The sequence below is a fragment of the Coturnix japonica genome, chromosome 2 (assembly GCF_054131305.1).
Source record: "Coturnix japonica strain WE chromosome 2, WE-NBRP24, whole genome shotgun sequence".
In the NCBI taxonomy this organism is placed as follows: Eukaryota; Metazoa; Chordata; class Aves; order Galliformes; family Phasianidae; genus Coturnix; species Coturnix japonica.
In genome coordinates, this window is record NC_140664.1 from 105,018 (window position 1) to 131,787 (window position 26,770).

The 26,770-nt window shown below is 54.7% G+C and overlaps 1 protein-coding gene across 7 annotated transcripts in view; it reads right to left on the reverse strand.

Moving 5' to 3' along the window:
- CPSF1 (cleavage and polyadenylation specific factor 1) overlaps positions 1 to 26,770 on the reverse strand; it is a 147,247-nt gene that overhangs the window by 100,227 nt on the left and 20,250 nt on the right. For all 7 annotated transcript variants that reach the window (XM_085536825.1, XM_085536826.1, XM_085536830.1 and 4 more), the window contains exons 10-16: positions 23,393 to 23,486; positions 20,232 to 20,319; positions 18,191 to 18,313; positions 16,546 to 16,597; positions 15,804 to 15,898; positions 5,969 to 6,043; positions 4,820 to 4,900 (exon numbers count right to left, since the gene is read on the reverse strand). In XM_085536825.1, the coding sequence (XP_085392951.1) occupies positions 4,820 to 4,900; positions 5,969 to 6,043; positions 15,804 to 15,898; positions 16,546 to 16,597; positions 18,191 to 18,313; positions 20,232 to 20,319; positions 23,393 to 23,486 (608 nt within the window). The remainder of the gene's footprint in view (positions 1 to 4,819; positions 4,901 to 5,968; positions 6,044 to 15,803; positions 15,899 to 16,545; positions 16,598 to 18,190; positions 18,314 to 20,231; positions 20,320 to 23,392; positions 23,487 to 26,770) is intronic.

A 26,770-nucleotide genomic window follows, 5' to 3' on the forward strand; every position in this document is an offset into this window, starting at 1 on the left:
CCCATAGGCTCCCATAGGGTTCCCACAGAGCCCCCATAGGGTTGCCATAGGCTCCCATAGGGTTCCCATAGTGCTCCCATAGGGTTCCCATAGCCTCCCATAGGCTCCCATATTGCTCCCATAGGCTCCTATAGGGTTCCCATAGTGCTCCCATATGGTTCCCATAGGGTTCCCATATTGCTCCCATAGGGTTCCCATAGGCTCCAATAGGGTTCCCAAAGTGCTCCCATAGGATTCCCATAGAGCTCCCATATTGCTCCCATAGGGTTCCCATATGCTCCCATATTGCTCCCATATTGTTCCCATAGGCTCCCATAGGGTTCCCATAGCCTCCCATAGGCTCCCATATTGCTCCCATAGGCTCCTATAGGGTTCCCATAGTGCTCCCATAGTGTTCCCATAGCCTCCCATAGGCTCCCATATTGCTCCCATAGGCTCCTATAGGGTTCCCATAGGGCTCCCATAGAGCTCCCATAGGGTTCCCATAGGCTCCCATAGGGTTCCCACAGAGCCCCCATAGGGTTGCCATAGGCTCCCATAGGGTTCCCATAGTGCTCCCATAGGGTTCCCATAGCCTCCCATAGGCTCCCATATTGCTCCCATAGGCTCCTATAGGGTTCCCATAGTGCTCCCATATGGTTCCCATAGGGTTCCCATATTGCTCCCATAGGGTTCCCATAGGCTCCAATAGGGTTCCCAAAGTGCTCCCATAGGATTCCCATAGAGCTCCCATATTGCTCCCATAGGGTTCCCATATGCTCCCATATTGCTCCCATATTGTTCCCATAGGCTCCCATAGGGTTCCCATAGGGCTGCAGGCCGTGGCTCCTATAGGGCCGTGGTTCCCATAGGGCTCCCATAGTGCTCCCATAGGGCTGCAGGCCATGGCTCCTATGGGGTCATGGTTCCCATAGGCTCCTATAGGGTTCCCATAGGGTTATTATAGGTTCCCATATGCTCCTATAGGGCTGTGTCCAGTCCATACAGACAGTGCCCATAGGCTCCTATAGGGTTCCCATAGGGTTATTATAGGTTCCCATATGCTCCTATAGGGCTGTGTCCAGTCCATACAGACAGCGCCCATAGGCTCTTATAGGGTTCCCAACGGCTCTTATAGGAATCCCATAGGCTCCTATAGGGTTCCCATAGGGTTCCCATAGGTTCCTATAGGCTCCTATAGGGCTGTGTCCAGTCCATACAGACAGTGCCCATAGGCTCCTATAGGGTTCCCAACGGTCTTATAGGATTCCCATAGGCTCCTATAGGGTTCCCATAGGTTCCTATAGGCTCCTATAGGGCTGTGTCCGGTCCATACAGACAGCGCCCCCTGGTGGCGCCGCCCTGGTTTTGCCGGCAGCGGCTGCTGTGGCACCGGCACCGAGTCCGGGGGCTGAACTATAGGACCACGGAATAGAACGGGGCCGTGCGGGTTATGGGGACAGTGGGGTCAGTGGGGATAATGGGGGCAATGGGGACAATGGGGACAGTAGGGGCAATGGGGATAATGGGGGCAATGGGGACATTGGGGGCAATGGGGACAATGGGGACAATGGGGACATTGGAGATAATGGGGACAATGGGGACATTGGGGGCAATGGGGACACTGAGGGCAATGGGGACAATGGGGGCAATGGGGATAATGGGGACAATGGGGTCAATGGGGACAGTAGGGGCAATGGGGATAATGGGGACAATGGGGACAATGGGGACAATGGGGACATTGGGGACAATGGGGACATTGGGGTCAATGGGGACAATGGGGACATTGGGGTCAATGGGGACACTGAGGGCAATGGGGACAATGGGGTCAATGGGGACAATGGGGTCAATGGGGACAATGGGGGCAATGGGGTCAATGGGGACAATGGGGACAATGGGGGCAATGGGGGCAATGGGGGCAATGGGGGCAATGGGGACACTGAGGGCAATGGGGACAATGGGGGCAATGGGGATAATGGGGACAATGGGGTCAATGGGGTCAATGGGGACAATGGGGGCAATGGGGTCAATGGGGACAATGGGGACAATGGGGGCAATGGGGGCAATGGGGGCAATGGGGACACTGAGGGCAATGGGGACAATGGGGGCAATGGGGATAATGGGGACAATGGGGTCAATGGGGACAGTGGGGGCAATGGGGATAATGGGGGCAATGGGGACATTGGGGTCTATGGGGACATTGGGGACAATGGAGACAATGGGGACAATGGGGACATTGGGGTCAATGGGGACAATGGGGTCATTGGGGTCAATGGGGACACTGAGGGCAATGGGGACAATGGGGGCAATGGGGATAATGGGGGCAATGGGGACACTGAGGGCAATGGGGACAATGGGGTCAATGGGGACAATGGGGTCAATGGGGACAATGGGGATAATGGGAACAATGGGGATAATGGGGACATTGGGGTCAATGGGAACAATGGGGATAATGGGGACAATGGGGACATTGGGGGCAATGGGGTCACTGGAGATAATGGGGACAATGGGGGCAATGGGGACAATGGGGACATTGGGGACATTGGGGACATTGGGGTCAATGGGGACATTGGGGACAATGGGGGCATTGGGGTCAATGGGGTCAATGGGGTCTATGGGGACAATGGGGTCAATGGGGACATTGGGGACAATGGGGTCAATGGGGACAATGGGGGCAATGGGGATAATGGGAACAATGGGGATAATGGGGACATTGGGGTCAATGGGAACAATGGGGATAATGGGGACAATGGGGACATTGGGGGCAATGGGGTCACTGGAGATAATGGGGACAATGGGGGCAATGGGGACAATGGGGACAATGGGGACAATGGGGACAATGGGGACATTGGGGTCAATGGGGACATTGGGGACAATGGGGGCATTGGGGTCAATGGGGTCAATGGGGTCTATGGGGACAATGGGGTCAATGGGGACATTGGGGACAATGGGGTCAATGGGGACAATGGGGGCAATGGGGATAATGGGAACAATGGGGATAATGGGGACATTGGGGTCAATGGGAACAATGGGGATAATGGGGACAATGGGGACATTGGGGGCAATGGGGTCACTGGAGATAATGGGGACAATGGGGGCAATGGGGACAATGGGGACAATGGGGACAATGGGGACATTGGGGTCAATGGGGACATTGGGGACAATGGGGGCATTGGGGACAATGGGGTCAATGGGGTCAATGGGGACAGTGGGGAAAATGGGGACAATGGGGACATTGGGGGCTGTTGGACTGTTATGGGGCTGTTGGGCTGTGGGGTTATGGGGCTGTTGGACTGTTATGGGGCTGTGGGGTTGTGGGGTTATGGGGCTGTTGGACTGTTATGGGGCTGTGGGGTTGTGGGGTTATGGGGCTGTGGGGTTATGGGGTTATGTGGTTATGAAGCTATGGGGTTTTGGGGTTATGGGGCTGTGGGTTTTTGGGGTGATGAAGCTATGGGGTTATGGGGTTATGGGGCTACGGGGTTATGGGGCTGGGGGGTTATGGTGTTATGGGGTATTGGGGTGATGGGGCTGTGGGGTTATGGTTTTATGGGGTTATGAAGCTATGGGGTTATGGTTCTGTGGGGTGATGGGGAGGTGGGGTTATGGTGCTATGGGGTAATGAGGTTATGGGGTGATGTGGTTATAGGGCTGTGGGTTATGGGGTGATGTGGTTATGAGGCTGTGGGGTATGGGGTTATGGGGCTGCGGGGTAATGGTATGGAGTAATGAGGTTATGGGGTGATGAGGTTATGGGGTGATGTGGTTATGGGGCTGTGGGGTATGGGGTGATGGCATTATGGGGCTGTGGGCTGATGGTGTTATGGGGTGATGTGGTTATGGGGCTGTGGGGTTAAGGGGTTATGGGGCTGTTGCGCTATAGGTTTATGGGGCTGTGGTGTTATGGGGTTATGGGGCTGTGGGGTGATGGGGTGATGGGGTTATGGTGTTATGTGGTTATGGGTCTATGGGGTTATGGTGTTATGGGGTTATGAGGTTATGGGGTGATGGGGTTATGGGGCTGTGGGGTTATGGGGCTGTGGGGTTATGGTGTTATGGGGTGATGAAGCTATGGGGTTAAGGGCTTATGGGGCTGTTGGGCTGTAGGGTTATGGTGCTGTGGGGTTATGGGGTTACATGGGGTTATAGTGTTATGGGGTGACGTGGTTATGGGGTTATATGGGGTTATAGTGTTATGTGGTTATAGGGCTGTGGGTTATGGGGTTATGGGGTTATAGTGTTATGGGGTGATGGTGTTATGGGGTGATGTGGTTATAGGGCTGTGGGTTATGGGGTTATATGGGGTTATAGTGTTATGGGGTGACGTGGTTATGGGGTTATATGGGGTTATAGTGTTATGGGGTGATGGTGTTATGGGGTGATGTGGTTATAGGGCTGTGGGTTATGGGGTTATATGGGGTTATAGTGTTATGGGGTGATGGTGTTATGGGGTGATGTGGTTATAGGGCTGTGGGTTATGGGGTTATATGGGGTTATAGTGTTATGGGGTGATGGTGTTATGGGGTGATGTGGTTATAGGGCTGTGGGTTATGGGGTTATATGGGGTTATAGTGTTATGGGGTGACGTGGTTATGGGGTTATATGGGGTTATAGTGTTATGGGGTGATGGTGTTATGGGGTGATGTGGTTATAGGGCTGTGGGTTATGGGGTTATATGGGGTTATAGTGTTATGGGGTGATGGTGTTATGGGGTGATGTGGTTATAGGGCTGTGGGTTATGGGGTTATATGGGGTTATAGTGTTATGGGGTGATGGTGTTATGGGGTGATGTGGTTATAGGGCTGTGGGTTATGGGGTTATGGGGTTCTATGGGTCCCACCTGCAGCACAGACAGGGCCCCGTTCTTGCCGTATCCCGAGCACAGCACGATCTCCAGGTCCGGTTCGGGGCTGTTCTGGAACTGGGGGGCAGAAAAAAGGGTCGACCCCAAAACACAGCGGGACGTTATGGGGCGGATATGGGGTGATATGGGGTGTGGGGACATTGGGGTGTGGGGACAATGGGATGTGGGGACAATGGGATATGGGGACATTGGGGGATATGGGGACAATGGGATATGGGGACATTGGGGGATATGGGGACATTGGGGGATATGGGGACATTGGGATATGGGGACATTGGGATGTGGGGACAATGGGATATGGGGACATTGGGGGATATGGGGACATTGGGATATGGGGACATTGGGATGTGGGGACAATGGGATATGGGGACATTGGGATGTGGGGACATTGGGATACGGGGACATTGGGATGTGGGGACAATGGGATAGGGAGACAATGGGATATGGGGACACGGAGGGACACGGGGACACTGGGACATGGGGACATTGGGATATGGGGACATTGAGATATGGGGACATCGGGATGTGGGGACATTGGGATGTAGAGACAATAGGGGGACATGGGGACAATGGGATTTGGGGACATTGAGATATGGGGATAATGGGATGTGGGAACAATGGGATATGGGGCAATGGGATATGGTAACAAGGTGACATGGTGACACCATGATTGACAGGTGACACAATGATTGACAGGTGAGCCAGTGATTGACAGGTGACCCAGTGAATCACAGGTGACACAATGATTGTCAGGTGACACAGTGATTGACAGGTAACCCAATGATTGACAGGTGTCACAGTGATTGACAGGTGTCACAATGATTGTCAGGTGACCCAATGATTGACAGGTGACACAGTGATTGACAAGTGACACTATGATTGACAGGTGACCCAATGATTGACAGGTGACCCAATGATTGATAGGTGACCCAATGATTGACAGGTGACACAGTGATTGACAAGTGACACTATGATTGACAGGTGACCCAATGATTGACAGGTGACCCAGTGATTGACAGGTGACACAGTGATTGACAGGTGACACTATGATTGACAGGTGGCACAGTGATTGACAGGTGACCCGATGATTGACATGTGTTGCAATGATTGACAGGTGTCACTCACCTCCTCAGACAGGAAGGCGGGTTCCCCCATGGCAGCGTTGGCGCAGGGCCCGATGTTGAGGATGCTGTCACACACCTGGAATGGGGATATAATATATATATAATATATATATTATATGTATATAATGAGATATAGGGGCACTGTAATAGGGGTGGGGATGGGGAGATATAGGGTCACTGTAATAGGGGTGGGGATGGGGGGATATAGGGTCACTGTAATAGGGGTGGGGATGGGGGGATATAGGGTCACTCACTGTAATAGGGGTGGGGATGGGGGGATATAGGGTCACTGTAATAGGGGTGGGGATGGGGGGATATAGGGTCACTGTAATAGGGGTGGGGATGGGGGGATATAGGGTCACTGTAATAGGGGTGGGGATGGGGGGATATAGGGTCACTGTAATAGGGGTGGGGATGGGGGGATATAGGGTCACTGTAATAGGGGTGGGGATGGGGGGATATAGGGTCACTGTAATAGGGGTGGGGATGGGGGGATATAGGGTCACTCACTGTAATAGGGGTGGGGATGGGGGGATATAGGGTCACTCACTGTAATAGGGGTGGGGATGGGGGGATATAGGGTCACTCACTGTAATAGGGGTGGGGATGGGGGGATATAGGGTCACTCACTGTAATAGGGGTGGGGATGGGGGGATATAGGGTCACTGTAATAGGGGTGGGGATGGGGAGATATAGGGTCACTGTAATAGGGGTGGGGATGGGGAGATATAGGGTCACGGTAATAGGGGTGGGGATGGGGGGATATAGGGTCACGGTAATAGGGGTGGGGATGGGGGGATATAGGGTCACTGTAATAGGGGTGGGGATGGGGAGATATAGGGTCACTGTAATAGGGGTGGGGATGGGGGGATATAGGGTCACTGTAATAGGGGTGGGGATGGGGAGATATAGGGTCACTGTAATAGGGGTGGGGATGGGATATAGGGGCACTGTAATAGGGGTGGGGATGGGGAGATATAGGGTCACTGTAATAGGGGTGGGGATGGGGGGATATAGGGTCACTGTAATAGGGGTGGGGATGGGGGGATATAGGGTCACTGTAATAGGGGTGGGGATGGGGGGATATAGGGTCACTGTAATAGGGGTGGGGATGGGGGGATATAGGGTCACTGTAATAGGGGTGGGGATGGGGAGATATAGGGTCACTGTAATAGGGGTGGGGATGGGGGGATATAGGGTCACTGTAATAGGGGTGGGGATGGGGGGATATAGGGTCACTGTAATAGGGGTGGGGATGGGGGGATATAGGGTCACTCACTGTAATAGGGGTGGGGATGGGGGGATATAGGGTCACTCACTGTAATAGGGGTGGGGATGGGGGGATATAGGGTCACTGTAATAGGGGTGGGGATGGGGAGATATAGGGTCACTGTAATAGGGGTGGGGATGGGGAGATATAGGGTCACGGTAATAGGGGTGGGGATGGGGGGATATAGGGTCACGGTAATAGGGGTGGGGATGGGGGGATATAGGGTCACTGTAATAGGGGTGGGGATGGGGAGATATAGGGTCACTGTAATAGGGGTGGGGATGGGGGGATATAGGGTCACTGTAATAGGGGTGGGGATGGGGAGATATAGGGTCACTGTAATAGGGGTGGGGATGGGATATAGGGGCACTGTAATAGGGGTGGGGATGGGGAGATATAGGGTCACTGTAATAGGGGTGGGGATGGGGGGATATAGGGTCACTGTAATAGGGGTGGGGATGGGGGGATATAGGGTCACTGTAATAGGGGTGGGGATGGGGGGATATAGGGTCACTGTAATAGGGGTGGGGATGGGGGGATATAGGGTCACTGTAATAGGGGTGGGGATGGGGAGATATAGGGTCACTGTAATAGGGGTGGGGATGGGGGGATATAGGGTCACTGTAATAGGGGTGGGGATGGGGGGATATAGGGTCACTGTAATAGGGGTGGGGATGGGGGGATATAGGGTCACTCACTGTAATAGGGGTGGGGATGGGGGGATATAGGGTCACTCACTGTAATAGGGGTGGGGATGGGGGGATATAGGGTCACTGTAATAGGGGTGGGGATGGGGAGATATAGGGTCACTGTAATAGGGGTGGGGATGGGGAGATATAGGGTCACGGTAATAGGGGTGGGGATGGGGGGATATAGGGTCACGGTAATAGGGGTGGGGATGGGGGGATATAGGGTCACTGTAATAGGGGTGGGGATGGGGAGATATAGGGTCACTGTAATAGGGGTGGGGATGGGGGGATATAGGGTCACTGTAATAGGGGTGGGGATGGGGAGATATAGGGTCACTGTAATAGGGGTGGGGATGGGATATAGGGGCACTGTAATAGGGGTGGGGATGGGGAGATATAGGGTCACTGTAATAGGGGTGGGGATGGGGGGATATAGGGTCACTGTAATAGGGGTGGGGATGGGGAGATATAGGGTCACGGTAATAGGGGTGGGGATGGGGGGATATAGGGTCACGGTAATAGGGGTGGGGATGGGGGGATATAGGGTCACTGTAATAGGGGTGGGGATGGGGAGATATAGGGTCACTGTAATAGGGGTGGGGATGGGGGGATATAGGGTCACTGTAATAGGGGTGGGGATGGGGAGATATAGGGTCACTGTAATAGGGGTGGGGATGGGATATAGGGGCACTGTAATAGGGGTGGGGATGGGGAGATATAGGGTCACTGTAATAGGGGTGGGGATGGGGGGATATAGGGTCACTGTAATAGGGGTGGGGATGGGGGGATATAGGGTCACTGTAATAGGGGTGGGGATGGGGGGATATAGGGTCACTGTAATAGGGGTGGGGATGGGGGGATATAGGGTCACTGTAATAGGGGTGGGGATGGGGAGATATAGGGTCACTGTAATAGGGGTGGGGATGGGGGGATATAGGGTCACTGTAATAGGGGTGGGGATGGGGGGATATAGGGTCACTGTAATAGGGGTGGGGATGGGGGGATATAGGGTCACTCACTGTAATAGGGGTGGGGATGGGGGGATATAGGGTCACTCACTGTAATAGGGGTGGGGATGGGGGGATATAGGGTCACTGTAATAGGGGTGGGGATGGGGAGATATAGGGTCACTGTAATAGGGGTGGGGATGGGGAGATATAGGGTCACGGTAATAGGGGTGGGGATGGGGGGATATAGGGTCACGGTAATAGGGGTGGGGATGGGGGGATATAGGGTCACTGTAATAGGGGTGGGGATGGGGAGATATAGGGTCACTGTAATAGGGGTGGGGATGGGGGGATATAGGGTCACTGTAATAGGGGTGGGGATGGGGAGATATAGGGTCACTGTAATAGGGGTGGGGATGGGGGGATATAGGGTCACTGTAATAGGGGTGGGGATGGGGGGATATAGGGTCACTGTAATAGGGGTGGGGATGGGGAGATATAGGGTCACTGTAATAGGGGTGGGGATGGGATATAGGGGCACTGTAATAGGGGTGGGGATGGGGAGATATAGGGTCACTGTAATAGGGGTGGGGATGGGGGGATATAGGGTCACTGTAATAGGGGTGGGGATGGGGGGATATAGGGTCACTGTAATAGGGGTGGGGATGGGGGGATATAGGGTCACTGTAATAGGGGTGGGGATGGGGGGATATAGGGTCACTCACTGTAATAGGGGTGGGGATGGGGGGATATAGGGTCACTCACTGTAATAGGGGTGGGGATGGGGGGATATAGGGTCACTGTAATAGGGGTGGGGATGGGGAGATATAGGGTCACTGTAATAGGGGTGGGGATGGGGGGATATAGGGTCACTGTAATAGGGGTGGGGATGGGGGGATATAGGGTCACTGTAATAGGGGTGGGGATGGGGGGATATAGGGTCACTCACTGTAATAGGGGTGGGGATGGGGGGATATAGGGTCACTCACTGTAATAGGGGTGGGGATGGGGGGATATAGGGTCACTCACTGTAATAGGGGTGGGGATGGGGGGATATAGGGTCACTCACTGTAATAGGGGTGGGGATGGGGGGATATAGGGTCACTGTAATAGGGGTGGGGATGGGGAGATATAGGGTCACTGTAATAGGGGTGGGGATGGGGAGATATAGGGTCACGGTAATAGGGGTGGGGATGGGGGGATATAGGGTCACGGTAATAGGGGTGGGGATGGGGGGATATAGGGTCACTGTAATAGGGGTGGGGATGGGGAGATATAGGGTCACTGTAATAGGGGTGGGGATGGGGGGATATAGGGTCACTGTAATAGGGGTGGGGATGGGGAGATATAGGGTCACTGTAATAGGGGTGGGGATGGGATATAGGGGCACTGTAATAGGGGTGGGGATGGGGAGATATAGGGTCACTGTAATAGGGGTGGGGATGGGGGGATATAGGGTCACTGTAATAGGGGTGGGGATGGGGGGATATAGGGTCACTGTAATAGGGGTGGGGATGGGGGGATATAGGGTCACTGTAATAGGGGTGGGGATGGGGGGATATAGGGTCACTGTAATAGGGGTGGGGATGGGGAGATATAGGGTCACTGTAATAGGGGTGGGGATGGGGGGATATAGGGTCACTGTAATAGGGGTGGGGATGGGGGGATATAGGGTCACTGTAATAGGGGTGGGGATGGGGGGATATAGGGTCACTCACTGTAATAGGGGTGGGGATGGGGGGATATAGGGTCACTCACTGTAATAGGGGTGGGGATGGGGGGATATAGGGTCACTGTAATAGGGGTGGGGATGGGGAGATATAGGGTCACTGTAATAGGGGTGGGGATGGGGAGATATAGGGTCACGGTAATAGGGGTGGGGATGGGGGGATATAGGGTCACGGTAATAGGGGTGGGGATGGGGGGATATAGGGTCACTGTAATAGGGGTGGGGATGGGGAGATATAGGGTCACTGTAATAGGGGTGGGGATGGGGGGATATAGGGTCACTGTAATAGGGGTGGGGATGGGGAGATATAGGGTCACTGTAATAGGGGTGGGGATGGGATATAGGGGCACTGTAATAGGGGTGGGGATGGGGAGATATAGGGTCACTGTAATAGGGGTGGGGATGGGGGGATATAGGGTCACTGTAATAGGGGTGGGGATGGGGAGATATAGGGTCACGGTAATAGGGGTGGGGATGGGGGGATATAGGGTCACGGTAATAGGGGTGGGGATGGGGGGATATAGGGTCACTGTAATAGGGGTGGGGATGGGGAGATATAGGGTCACTGTAATAGGGGTGGGGATGGGGGGATATAGGGTCACTGTAATAGGGGTGGGGATGGGGAGATATAGGGTCACTGTAATAGGGGTGGGGATGGGATATAGGGGCACTGTAATAGGGGTGGGGATGGGGAGATATAGGGTCACTGTAATAGGGGTGGGGATGGGGGGATATAGGGTCACTGTAATAGGGGTGGGGATGGGGGGATATAGGGTCACTGTAATAGGGGTGGGGATGGGGGGATATAGGGTCACTGTAATAGGGGTGGGGATGGGGGGATATAGGGTCACTGTAATAGGGGTGGGGATGGGGAGATATAGGGTCACTGTAATAGGGGTGGGGATGGGGGGATATAGGGTCACTGTAATAGGGGTGGGGATGGGGGGATATAGGGTCACTGTAATAGGGGTGGGGATGGGGGGATATAGGGTCACTCACTGTAATAGGGGTGGGGATGGGGGGATATAGGGTCACTCACTGTAATAGGGGTGGGGATGGGGGGATATAGGGTCACTGTAATAGGGGTGGGGATGGGGAGATATAGGGTCACTGTAATAGGGGTGGGGATGGGGAGATATAGGGTCACGGTAATAGGGGTGGGGATGGGGGGATATAGGGTCACGGTAATAGGGGTGGGGATGGGGGGATATAGGGTCACTGTAATAGGGGTGGGGATGGGGAGATATAGGGTCACTGTAATAGGGGTGGGGATGGGGGGATATAGGGTCACTGTAATAGGGGTGGGGATGGGGAGATATAGGGTCACTGTAATAGGGGTGGGGATGGGATATAGGGGCACTGTAATAGGGGTGGGGATGGGGAGATATAGGGTCACTGTAATAGGGGTGGGGATGGGGGGATATAGGGTCACTGTAATAGGGGTGGGGATGGGGGGATATAGGGTCACTGTAATAGGGGTGGGGATGGGGGGATATAGGGTCACTGTAATAGGGGTGGGGATGGGGGGATATAGGGTCACTCACTGTAATAGGGGTGGGGATGGGGGGATATAGGGTCACTCACTGTAATAGGGGTGGGGATGGGGGGATATAGGGTCACTGTAATAGGGGTGGGGATGGGGAGATATAGGGTCACTGTAATAGGGGTGGGGATGGGGGGATATAGGGTCACTGTAATAGGGGTGGGGATGGGGGGATATAGGGTCACTGTAATAGGGGTGGGGATGGGGGGATATAGGGTCACTCACTGTAATAGGGGTGGGGATGGGGGGATATAGGGTCACTCACTGTAATAGGGGTGGGGATGGGGGGATATAGGGTCACTGTAATAGGGGTGGGGATGGGGAGATATAGGGTCACTGTAATAGGGGTGGGGATGGGGAGATATAGGGTCACGGTAATAGGGGTGGGGATGGGGGGATATAGGGTCACGGTAATAGGGGTGGGGATGGGGGGATATAGGGTCACTGTAATAGGGGTGGGGATGGGGAGATATAGGGTCACTGTAATAGGGGTGGGGATGGGGGGATATAGGGTCACTGTAATAGGGGTGGGGATGGGGAGATATAGGGTCACTGTAATAGGGGTGGGGATGGGATATAGGGGCACTGTAATAGGGGTGGGGATGGGGAGATATAGGGTCACTGTAATAGGGGTGGGGATGGGGGGATATAGGGTCACTGTAATAGGGGTGGGGATGGGGGGATATAGGGTCACTGTAATAGGGGTGGGGATGGGGGGATATAGGGTCACTGTAATAGGGGTGGGGATGGGGGGATATAGGGTCACTCACTGTAATAGGGGTGGGGATGGGGGGATATAGGGTCACTCACTGTAATAGGGGTGGGGATGGGGGGATATAGGGTCACTGTAATAGGGGTGGGGATGGGGAGATATAGGGTCACTGTAATAGGGGTGGGGATGGGGAGATATAGGGTCACGGTAATAGGGGTGGGGATGGGGGGATATAGGGTCACGGTAATAGGGGTGGGGATGGGGGGATATAGGGTCACTGTAATAGGGGTGGGGATGGGGAGATATAGGGTCACTGTAATAGGGGTGGGGATGGGGGGATATAGGGTCACTGTAATAGGGGTGGGGATGGGGAGATATAGGGTCACTGTAATAGGGGTGGGGATGGGATATAGGGGCACTGTAATAGGGGTGGGGATGGGGAGATATAGGGTCACTGTAATAGGGGTGGGGATGGGGGGATATAGGGTCACTGTAATAGGGGTGGGGATGGGGGGATATAGGGTCACTGTAATAGGGGTGGGGATGGGGGGATATAGGGTCACTGTAATAGGGGTGGGGATGGGGGGATATAGGGTCACTCACTGTAATAGGGGTGGGGATGGGGGGATATAGGGTCACTCACTGTAATAGGGGTGGGGATGGGGGGATATAGGGTCACTGTAATAGGGGTGGGGATGGGGAGATATAGGGTCACTGTAATAGGGGTGGGGATGGGGAGATATAGGGTCACGGTAATAGGGGTGGGGATGGGGGGATATAGGGTCACGGTAATAGGGGTGGGGATGGGGGGATATAGGGTCACTGTAATAGGGGTGGGGATGGGGAGATATAGGGTCACTGTAATAGGGGTGGGGATGGGGGGATATAGGGTCACTGTAATAGGGGTGGGGATGGGGAGATATAGGGTCACTGTAATAGGGGTGGGGATGGGATATAGGGGCACTGTAATAGGGGTGGGGATGGGGAGATATAGGGTCACTGTAATAGCGGTGGGGATGGGGAGATAGATATAGGGTCACGGTAATAGGGGTGGGGATGGGGAGATAGATATAGGGTCACTGTAATAGGGGTGGGGATGGGGGGATATAGGGTCACGGTAATAGGGGTGGGGATGGGGAGATAGATATAGGGTCACGGTAATAGGGGTGGGGATGGGGGGATATAGGGTCACTGTAATAGGGGTGGGGATGGGGGGATATAGGGTCACGGTAATAGGGGTGGGGATGGGGAGATATAGGGTCACTGTAATAGGGGTGGGGATGGGGAGATAGATATAGGGTCACTGTAATAGGGGTGGGGATGGGGAGATATAGGGTCACTGTAATAGGGGTGGGGATGGGGAGATATAGGGTCACTGTAATAGGGGTGGGGATGGGGGGATATAGGGTCACGGTAATAGGGGTGGGGATGGGGGGGGGATGGGGATGGGACAGGGTGGGGATGGGGAGGGGATCATGTAGGGACAGGAAGGGGATGGGGAAGGGTCAGGGATGGGGATGGGTACAGGGAGGGGACAGGGAAGGGATGGGGAGGGGACAAGGACAGGGAGGGGATGGGGACAGGGAGGGGACAGGGAGGGGATGGGGAGGGGACAAGGACAGGGAGGGGATGGGGAGGGGGGGAGAGGCACAGGGAGTGGACAGAGAATGGAAGGGGACAGGGAGGGGACAATGAGGGGACAGGGAGGGGATGGTGACAGGGAGGGGACAGGGAGAGGATGAGGAGGGATGGGAACAGGGATGGGGATGGGGACAGGGATGGGATGGGGACAGGGATGGGATGGGGACAGGGATGGGATGGGAACAGGGATGGGATGGGAACAGGGATGGGATGGGAACAGGGATGGGGATGGGACAGGGATGGGATGGGAACAGGGATGGGATGGGGACAGGGATGGGATGGGACAGGGATGGGGATGGGACAGGGATGGGATGGGACAGGGATGGGATGGGGACAGGGATGGGATGGGAACAGGGATGGGGATGGGACAGGGATGGGGATGGGACAGGGATGGGATGGGACAGGGATGGGATGGGACAGGGATGGGGATGGGGACAGGGATGGGATGGGGACAGGGATGGGGATGGGACAGGGATGGGGATGGGACAGGGATGGGATGGGGACAGGTATGGGATGGGGACATTAATGGGATGGGACAGGGATGGGGACAGGGATGGGATGGGACAGGGATGGGATGGGGACAGGGATGGGATGGGGACAGGTATGGGGATGGGACAGGGATGGGATGGGACAGGGATGGGATGGGACAGGGATGGGATGGGGACAGGTATGGGATGGGGACATTAATGGGATGGGACAGGGATGGGGACAGGGATGGGATGGGACAGGGATGGGATGGGGACAGGGATGGGATGGGGACAGGTATGGGGATGGGACAGGGATGGGATGGGGACATTAATGGGATGGGACAGGGATGGGATGGGGACATTAATGGGATGGGACAGGGATGGGGACAGGGATGGGATGGGACAGGGATGGGATGGGGACAGGGATGGGGGGGACAGGGAGGGGATGGGGACAGGGAAGGGACAGAGACAGGTAGGGGATGGGGATGGGTAGGGGGAGGGACAGGGAGGGGAAGGGGATGGGGGGGGACAATGTGGGGCCATGGATGGGGCCATATAGGGTATGTGTCCATATATGGGATGTGTCCATATAGGGGATGTGTCCATGTATGGGATGTGTCCATGTATGGGATGTGTCCATATAGGGGATGTGTCCATATAGGGGATGTGTCCATATAGGGATGTGTCCATGTATGGGATGTGTCCATATAGGGGATGTGTCCATATAGGGGATGTGTCCATATAGGGGATGTGTCCATATAGGGATGTGTCCATGTATGGGATGTGTCCATATAGGGTATATGTCCCTATAGGGTCTATGTCCATATGGGGTCATTACCTCGAAGGAGTACGTTGCCAGCTGTGTTCCTGATTGAGCCTCGCTGCCGTACACCTCGATCTCGTCCACCTCGTCCTGAGCCGACGACTTCACACCTAAAGGGGGGGGGGGGGCTGCGTCACCTCCACCCCACACACTGCGTCACCTCCCCCCCCACCACTGTCACCCCCCATAACACCCCCCATAGGGACACTGTATTGTCACCCCCCATAACACCCCACAGTGACACTGTATTGTCACCCCCCCCAATGTCCCCATTGTCCCCATTGTCCCCATGTCCCCACTGTCCCCATTGTCCCCATTGTCCTCATGTCCCCATTGTCCCCATTGTCCCCACTGACCCCATTGTCCCCATGTCCCCATTGTCCCCATTGACCCCATGTCCCCATTGTCCCCCCATTGTCCCCATTGTCCCCATGTCCCCATTGTCCCCATTGTCCTCATTTTCCCCATGTCCCCATTGTCCCCATTGACCCCATTGTCCCCATGTCCCCATTGACCCCATTGTCCCCATGTCCCCATGTCCCCATTGACCCCATTGTCCCCATGTCCCCATTGTCCTCATTGTCCCCATTGTCCCCATGTCCCCATTGTCCCCATTGTCCCCACTGACCCCATGTCCCCATGTCCCCATTGTCCCCATTGTCCCCATTGTCCCCATGTCCCCATTGCCCCCATTGTCCCCACTGACCCCACTGACCCCATTGTCCCCATTGTCCCCATTGTCCCCATTATCCCCCACCTGCCCACGTTCCCGCTGACTCCGATCGCTTCTTCTTTGCTGGGGGCTCCTCCTGTGGGGGGGTTGGGTGGCAAATGAATGGGGACGTGGGGACAGCAGTGACCCCCACTGACCCCCATTGACCGACAGTGACCCGCAGTGACCCCCACTGATTCCCATTGATACCCCATTGAGCCCCATTGCCCCCCATTGACTCCCATTGACCCCCACTGATCCACAGTGACCCCCACTGACCCCCATTGACACCCATTGACCTCCATTGCCCCCCATTGACCCACAGTGACCCCCATTGCCGCCCCATTGACCCCTACTGACCCCCATTGACTTCCCATTGACCCCCATTGACATCCCATTGACCCCCATTAACCCGCAGTGACCCCCCCATTGACTTCCCATTGTTCCCTATTGACCCCCACTGACCCCCAGAGACCCCTCTGTGACCCCCATTGACGCACAGTGACCCCCATTGACTCCCATTGACCCCCATAGACCTGCAGTGACCCCACTGACCCCCCATTGACTCCTACTGACCCCCATTCACCCCCATTGCCCCCCATTGACCCGCAGAGACTCCCATTGACCCCCATTGACTCCCATTGACCCCCATTGACCCCATTAACTCCCATTGCCCCCCATTGACTCCCAGTGACCCCCATTGCCCACCACTGCCCCCCATTGACTCCCACTGACCTCCACTGACTCCCACTGACCCCCACTGACCTGCATTCACCCCCATTGCCCCCCATTGACTCCCATTGACCCACACTGACCCCCAATGACTCCCATTGACCCCCATTGACCTGCATTCACCCCCATTGCCCCCCATTGACTCCCATTGACCCCCACTGACGCACAGTGACCCCCAATGACTCCCATTGACCCCCATTGACCCCCACTGACCCACAGTGACCCCCAATGACTCCCATTGACCCCCATTGACCCCCACTGACCCACAGTGACCCCCAATGACTCCCATTGACCCCCACTGACCTGCATTCACCCCCACTGCCCCCCATTGACTCCCATTGACCCCCTCTGACCCACAGTGACCCCCATTGACTCCCATTGACCCCCATTGACCCCCACTGACCCACAGTGACCCCCAATGACTCCCATTGACCCCCACTGACCTGCATTCACACCCACTGCCCCCCATTGACTCCCATTGACCCCCTCTGACCCACAGTGACCCCCAATGACTCCCATTGACCCCCATTGACCCCCACTGACCCACAGTGACCCCCAATGACTCCCATTGACCCCCACTGACCTGCATTCACCCCCACTGCCCCCCATTGACTCCCATTGACCCCCACTGACCCACAGTGACCCCCATTGACTCCCATTGACCCCCATTGACCCCCACTGACCCACAGTGACCCCCATTGCCCCCCAATGCCCCCTATTGACCCGCAGTGACCACCATTGACCCCCATTGACCTGCATTCACCCCCATCGCCCCCCATTGACTACCATTGAGCTCCATTGACCTACATTCAACCCCATTGCCCCCCATTGTCCCACAATGACTCCCAGTGACCCCCCACTGACCAACAATGACCCCCACTGACCCCACAATAACCCCCATTGCCCCCATTGACACCATTAACTTCCATTGCCCCCCATTGCCCCCCATAGCCCCCACCTGTTTGTCGGGCTCCTTAGCGCCCCCCGGTGGCGCATCCTGCAGCTTCTCGGTGTATTTGAGCAGCAGCGAATTGCCCAGACGGGAACCGAGGAACAGGAAACCAGGCTCCAGGGTCACCATCTATAGGGGATGTTAATGGGGTCGTTAATGGGGGCATTAATGGGGTCATTAATGGGGTCATCAATGGGGACATCAATGGGGTCATTAATGGGGTCATTAATGGGGTCATCAATGGGGACATCAATGGGGTCATTAATGGGGACATTAATGGGGACATCAATGGGGTCATTAATGGGGTCATTAATGGGGTCATCAATGGGGACATCAATGGGGACATCAATGGGGTCATTAATGGGGTCATTAATGGGGTCATCAATGGGATGGGACATTAATGGGGACATCAATGGGGACATCAATGGGAACATCAATGGGGACATTAATGGGGACATCAATGGGGACATCAATGGGAACATCAATGGGGACATTAATGGGGACATCAATGGGAACATCAATGGGGACATTAATGGGGACATCAATGGGGACATGAATGGGGACATTAATGGGGTCATCAATGGGGACATTAATGGGGACATTAATGGGACGGGGACATTAATGGGGACATTAATGGGATGGGGACATTAATGGGGACATTAATGGGGACATCAATGGGGACATCAATGGGGACATTAATGGGGACATCAATGGGGACATCAATGGGGACATCAATGGGGACATGAATGGGGACATTAATGGGGTCATCAATGGGGACATTAATGGGACGGGGACATTAATGGGGACATTAATGGGATGGGGACATTAATGGGGACATCAATGGGGACATCAATGGGGACATCAATGGGGACATTAATGGGACGGGGACATTAATGGGGACATTAATGGGGACATTAATGGGGATGGGGATATTAATGGGGACATTAATGGGGATGGGGACATTAATGGGGACATTAATGGGGATGGGGACATTAATGGGGACATTAATGGGGACATCAATGGGGACATCAATGGGGACATCAATGGGGACTTTAATGGGACAGGGACATTAATGGGGACATTAATGGGATGGGGACATTAATGGGGACATTAATGGGGATGGGGACATTAATGGGGACATGAATGGGGACATCAATGGGGACATCAATGGGGTCATTAATGGGGACATCAATTGGGACATCAATTGGGACATCAATGGGGACATCAATGGGGACATTAATGGGACGGGGACATTAATGGGGACATTAATGGGATGGGGACATTAATGGGGACATTAATGGAGATGGGGACATTAATGGGGACATGAATGGGGACATCAATGGGGACATCAATGGGGACATCAATGGGGACATCAATGGGGGACATTAATGGGATGGGGACATTAATGGGGACATTAATGGGGATGGGGACATTAATGGGGACATTAATGGGGACATCAATGGGGACATCAATGGGGACATCAATGGGGACATCAATGGGGACATTAATGGGACGGGGACATTAAGGGGATGGGGACATTAAAGGGATGGGGACATTAAGGGGGATGGGGACATTAATGGGGACATTAATGGGATGGGGACATTAAGGGGGAGGGGGACCCTATTGGGGACATTAAAGGGTATGGGGACATTAATGGGGTTGGGGACATTAAGGGGGATGGGGACCCTATTGGGGACATTAAAGGGGTTGGGGCCATTAATGGGGTTGGGGCCGTTAATGGGGCCGTTAATGGGGTTGGGGCCGTTAATGGGGCCGTTAATGGGGTTGGGGCCGTTAATGGGGCCGTTAATGGGGTTGGGGCCGTGAATGGGGTTGGGGCCGTTAATGGGGCCGTTAATGGGGCCATTAATGGGGCCGTTAATGGGGTTGGGGCCGTGAATGGGGTTGGGGCCGTTAATGGGGCCGTTAATGGGGTTGTGACCCTATTGGGGCCGTTAATGGGGTTGGGGCTGTTAATGGGGCCGTTAATGGGGTCGTTAATGGGGTTGGGGCCGTTAATGGGGCCGTGACCCCATGATGGACTCACGCATGTTGTGAGGACGCTGGCGGCCGCTTTGTCGAAGTGGAAGGAGCGAACGCTGCGCATCCCATCCGTGATCAGGGTCAGCACGTAACTGAGGGACAATAATGGGGGATAATGGGATAATGGGATAATGGGATAATGGGGGATAATGGGGGATAATGGGGGATAATGCGACAATAGGATAATGGAACAATGGGGGATAATGGGATAATGGGACAATGGGATAATGGGACAATGGGGGATAATGGGATAATGGGACAATGGGATAATGGGATAATGGGGATAATGGGGACAATGGGATAATGGGATAATGGAATAATGGGGACAATGGGACAATGGGATAATGGGATAATGGGATAATGGGGACAATGGGACAATGGGACAGTGGGACAATGGGACAATGGGGGACAATGGCGGGGGACAATTGGACAATGGGAGAATGGGACAATGGGGTAATGGGACAATAGGACAATGGGACAATGGGGACATTGGGACAATAGGGACAATGGGGAACAATGGGGGATAATGGGACAATGGGACAATGGGGGACAATGGGAAAATGGGACAATGGGGGCAATGGGGACAAGGGGATATTGGGGACAATGGGACAATGGGGATATTAGGGACAATGGGGACAATGGGACAATGGGGACAATGGGACAATGGGGATATTAGGGACAATGGGGACAATGGGACAATGGGACAATGGGGACAATGCGACAATGGGGATATTAGGGACAATGGGGACAATGGGACAATGGGGGATAATGGGACAATGGGACAATGGAAGATAATGGGGACAATGGGGAACAATGGGGGATAATGGGACAATGGGGACAATGGGACAATGGGGACAATGGGGACAATGGGGGACAATGGGACAGTGGGGACAATGGGGGACAATGGGGGATAATGGGACAATGGGACAATGGAAGATAATGGGGACAATGGGGGACAATGGGGGATAATGGGACAATGGGACAATGGAAGATAATGGGGACAATGGGGAACAATGGGGGATAATGGGACAATGGGGACAATGGGACAATGGGGACAATGGGGACAATGGGGGACAATGGGACAGTGGGGACAATGGGGACAATGGGACAATGAGGACATTGGGACAATGGGGGATAATGGGACAATGGGGACAATGGGATAATGGGAGAATAGGAGAATGGGGACAATGGGACAATGGGACAATGGGGACAATGGGGGACAATGGGACAGTGGGGACAATGGGGACAATGGAGGACAATGGGACAATGGGGACAATGGGGGACAATGGGGGATAATGGGACAATAAGGACAATGGGGGACAATGGGATAATGGGGACAATGGGGGACAATGGGACAATGGGGGACAATGGGGACATTGGGGACAATGGGACAATAAGGACAATGGGGGACAATGGGACAATGGGGGACAATGGGACAATGGGACAATGTGGTAATGGGACAATGGGATAATGGACAATGGGGGACAGTGGGACAATGGGGGATGATGGGACAATGGGGGACAATGAGACAATGGGATAATGGGAAAATGGGAGAATGGGAGAATGGGATAATGGGGACAATGGGATAATGGGATAATGGGCACAATGGGGGTCAATGGGGACAATGGGACAATGGGATAATGGGATAATGGGCACAATGGGGGTCAATGGGACAATGGGATAATGGGATAATGGGCACAATGGGGGTCAATGGGACAATGGGACAATGGGATAATGGGATAATGGGATAATGGGCACAATGGGGGTCAATGGGGACAATGGGACAATGGGATAATGGGATAATGGGCACAATGGGGACAATGGGACAATGGGATAATGGGCACAATGGGGGTCAATGGGGACAATGGGACAATGGGATAATGGGATAAAGGGACAATGTGGCATAATGGGGGACAATGAGACAATGGGGACAATGGGATAATGGGGACAATGGGACAATGGGACAATGGGGACAATGGGGACAATGGGGGATGATGGGGACAATGGGATAATGGGGACAATGGGACAATGGGGACAATGGGGACAATGGGGGACAACGGGCCAATGGGACAATAGGAGAATGGGAGAATGGGACAATGGGGACAATGGGGGATGATGGGGACAATGGGGACAATGGGACAATGGGGGCATTGGGGAACAATGGGGGAACAATGGGGGACAATGGGATGGGGACAATGGGGTGATGGCAATAGAGTGGTGTCAGTGGGGTGGTGGTAATGGGATGGTGGTAATGGGATCATGGTGGTAATGGGACCATGGTGGTAATGGGATCATGGTTGTAATGGGATCATGGTTGTAATGGGATCATGGTGGTAATGGGATCATGGTGGTAATGGGATCCTGGTGGTAATGGGATCATGGTGGTAATGGGATCCTGGTGGTAATGGGGTCATGGTGGTAATGGGGTCATGGTAATGGGATCATGGTGGTAATGGGATCATGGTGGTAATGGGATCATGGTGGTAATGGGATCATGGTTGTAATGGGATCATGGTGGTAATGGGATGGTGGTAATGGGGTCGTGGTAATGGGATCATGGTGGTAATGGGATCATGGTTGTAATGGGATCATGGTGGTAATGGGATCATGGTGGTAATGGGATCATGGTTGTAATGGGATCATGGTAATGGGATCATGGTGGTAATGGGATGGTGGTAATGGGGTCATGGTAATGGGATCATGGTGGTAATGGGATCATGGTGGTAATGGGATCCTGGTGGTAATGGGATCATGGTGGTAATGGGATCATGGTGGTAATGGGATGGTGGTAATGGGATCATGGTGGTAATGGGATCATGGTGGTAATGGGATCATGGTGGTAATGGGATCATGGTAATGGGATCATGGTGGTAATGGGATCATGGTGGTAATGGGATGATGGTAATGGGATCATGGTGGTAATGGGATCATGGTGGTAAGGGGATCATGGTGGTAATGGGATGATGGTAATGGGATCATGGTGGTAATGGGATCATGGTGGTAAGGGGATGGTGGTAATGGGGTGGTGGTAATGGGATCATGGTGGTAATGGGGTGTAGTCAATGGGGTGTAGTCAATGGGGTGTAGTCAATGGGGTGCAGTCAATGGGGTGCAGTCAATGGGGTGCAGTCAATGGGGTGTCAGTGGGGTCCATCCCGCACTCACATCTCTCCCCCCTTCAGGGATATGACCATCTTGTCGTAGGAGATGAAGGCGGCCTGAGCACAGTCCAGCGTCAGACGGACCCCGTCCTGCAGCCCTATAGAACATACACAGCCATGGCACCCTATAGATGTGTCACCCTATGGCCGTGTCACCCTATAGATGTGTCACCCTATGGCCATGTCACCCTATGGCCATGTCACCCTATAGCCAAGTCACCCTATGGCTATATCACCCTATAGCCATGTCACCCTATGGCCATGTCACCCTATAGCCATATCACCCTATGGCCATATCACCCTATGGCTATATCACCCTATGGCCATATCACCCTATAGCCATGTCACCCTATGGCTATATCACCCTATGGCCGTGTCACCCTATGGCCATGTCACCCTATAGCCATGTCACCCTATGGCTATATCACCCTATAGCCATGTCACCCTATGGCTATATCACCCTATAGCCATGTCACCCTATGGCTATATCACCCTATGGCTATGTCACCCTATGGCCATGTCACCCTATGGCTATATCACCCTATGGCCATGTCACCCTATAGCCATGTCACCCTATGGCCATATCACCCTATGGCTATATCACCCTATGGCCATATCACCCTATAGCCATGTCACCCTATGGCCATGTCACCCTATGGCCATGTCACCCTATGGCCATGTCACCCTATGGCTATATCACCCTATGGCCATGTCACCCTATGGCTATATCACCCTATAGCCATGTCACCCTATGGCTATATCACCCTATGGCCATATCACCCTATGGCTGTGTCACCCTATGGCTATATCACCCTATGGCTATATCACCCTATGGCCATGTCACCCTATGGCCATATCACCCTATAGCCATGTCACCCTATGGCCATATCACCCTATAGCCATGTCACCCTATGGCTATATCACCCTATGGCTATATCACCCTATGGCCATATCACCCTATGGCTATATCACCCTATGGCTATATCACCCTATGGCTATATCACCCTATGGCCATGTCACCCTATGGCTATATCACCCTATGGCTATATCACCCTATGGCCGTGTCACCCTATAGCCATGTCACCCTATGGCTATATCACCCTATGGCCATGTCACCCTATGGCCATATCACCCTATGGCCATGTCACCCTATAGCCATGTCACCATATGGCCATATCACCCTATGGCTATATCACCCTATGGCCATGTCACCCTATGGCCATATCACCCTATGGCCATATCACCCTATGGCTATATCACCCTATGGCTATATCACCCTATGGCTATATCACCCTATAGCCATGTCACCCTATGGCCATGTCACCCTATAGCCATGTCACCCTATGGCCATATCACCCTATAGCCATGTCACCCTATGGCCATATCACCCTATGGCCATATCACCCTATGGCTATATCACCCTATGGCTATATCACCCTATGGCTATATCACCCTATGGCTATATCACCCTATGGCCATATCACCCTATGGCCATATCACCCTATGGCTATATCACCCTATAGCCATGTCACCCTATAGCCATGTCACCCTATGGCTATATCACCCTATGGCCATATCACCCTATGGCTATATCACCCTATGGCTATATCACCCTATGGCCGTGTATGACCCTCCCCTTTCATGTTCCCCCCATCCATTCCACCTCCCATCCTCTGCCCCCCCCCATTCCCATCCCCACCCCCAGCTCCCCATCCATGTCCCCCCCATTCCTGTCCCCCCATCCATGTCCCCCCCCCACCCTCTGTCCCCTCCCCATCCCTGTCGCCCCCCATCCATGTCACCCCATGGCTGCCCCCCCCTATTCCTATGTCCCCCCCATCCACACCACCCCCCATTCCTGTCCCCCCCCAACCATTCAACCCCCCCATCCACATCACCCCCCATCCCTGTCCCACCTATTCCTGTCCCCCCCCCCAACCATTCAACCCCTCAATCCCTGTCCCCCCCCATCCATGCCACCCCCATCCCCTGTCCCCCCCCCAGCCCTCTGTCCCCCCCATCCCTGTCCCCCCCACCCTCTGTCCCCCCACCCTCTGTACCCCCCCATCCTTGTCCCCCCCCAACCCCCCATCCCCCTCCTATACTTGCCCCCCCCATCCTGTCTCCCCCCATTCCTGTCCCCCTCCCCATCCATGTCACCACCATCCTCTGTCCCCCCCCATCAATGCCACCCCCCATCCTGTCCTCCCCTATTCCTGCCCCCCCCCCATCCATGCCACCTCCCATCCATGTCACCCCCCGTCTGTGTCCTCCTCCATCCCTGTCCCCCCTATTCCTGTCCCCCCATCCATGTCCCCCCCCCACCCTCTGTCCCCCCCCCATCCCTGTCGCCCCCCATCCATGTCACCCCATGGCTGCCCCCCCCTATTCCTATGTCCCCCCCCATCCACTCCACTCCCCATTCCTATCCCCCCCCAACCATTCAACCCCCCCATCCATGCCAACCCCCATCCTGTCCCCACTCCCATCCCTGTCCCCCCCATTCATGCCACCCCTCACCCCCCATCCATGCCAGCCCATCCTCTGCCCCCCCCATTCCTGTCCCCTCCCCCCCCCAATCATGTTCCCCCCCATCCACAACCCCCCCATTCCTGTCCCCCCCTATCCTCTGTCCCCCCCATTCCTGTCCCCCCCCATCCATGCCACCCTCCACCCCTGTCCCTCCCCCCCCACCCTGTCTCCCCCCATCCCTGTCCCCCCCATTCCTGTTCCCCCCCCACCCCCCCCTATACTTGCCCCCCCCATCCCTGATTCCTGTCCCCCCCAACCCTCTGTCCCCCCCCCTATACTTGCCCACCCCATCCTCTGTCCCCCCCCATCCACATCTCCCCCTGGCTCTGTCCCCCCCCCATCCATGTCACCTCCATTTCTGTCCCCCCCCTTCCTCTGTCCCCCCCTATTCCTGTCTCCCTCCCATCCATCCCCCCCCTATTCTCTGTCCCCCTTATCCCTGTCCCCCCATGGCTCTGTCCCCTCCCACCCTCTGTCCCCCCCCATTCCTGTTCCCCCCCATCCATGCCACCCCCCTTATTGTTGTCCCCCCCCCATCCATCCTCTTCCCCCCCCCCCATCCATGCCACCCCCCATCCCTGTCCCCCCTGGCTCCATCCCCCCCCCATCCATGTCCCCCTCCATCCCCTGTCCCCTCCCATCCATGTCCCCCCCATCCCCTGTCCCCTCCCATCCATGTCCCCCCCACCCTCTGTCCCCCCCCCCATTCCTGTCCCCCCCCATCCACGTCACCCTCCATCCTCTTCCACCCCATACTTGCCCCCCCATCATTGCCAACCCCCATCCCCTGTCCCCCTCCATCCCATCCCCCCCCAACCTCTGTCCCCCCCCCCCATCCGTGCCACCCCCC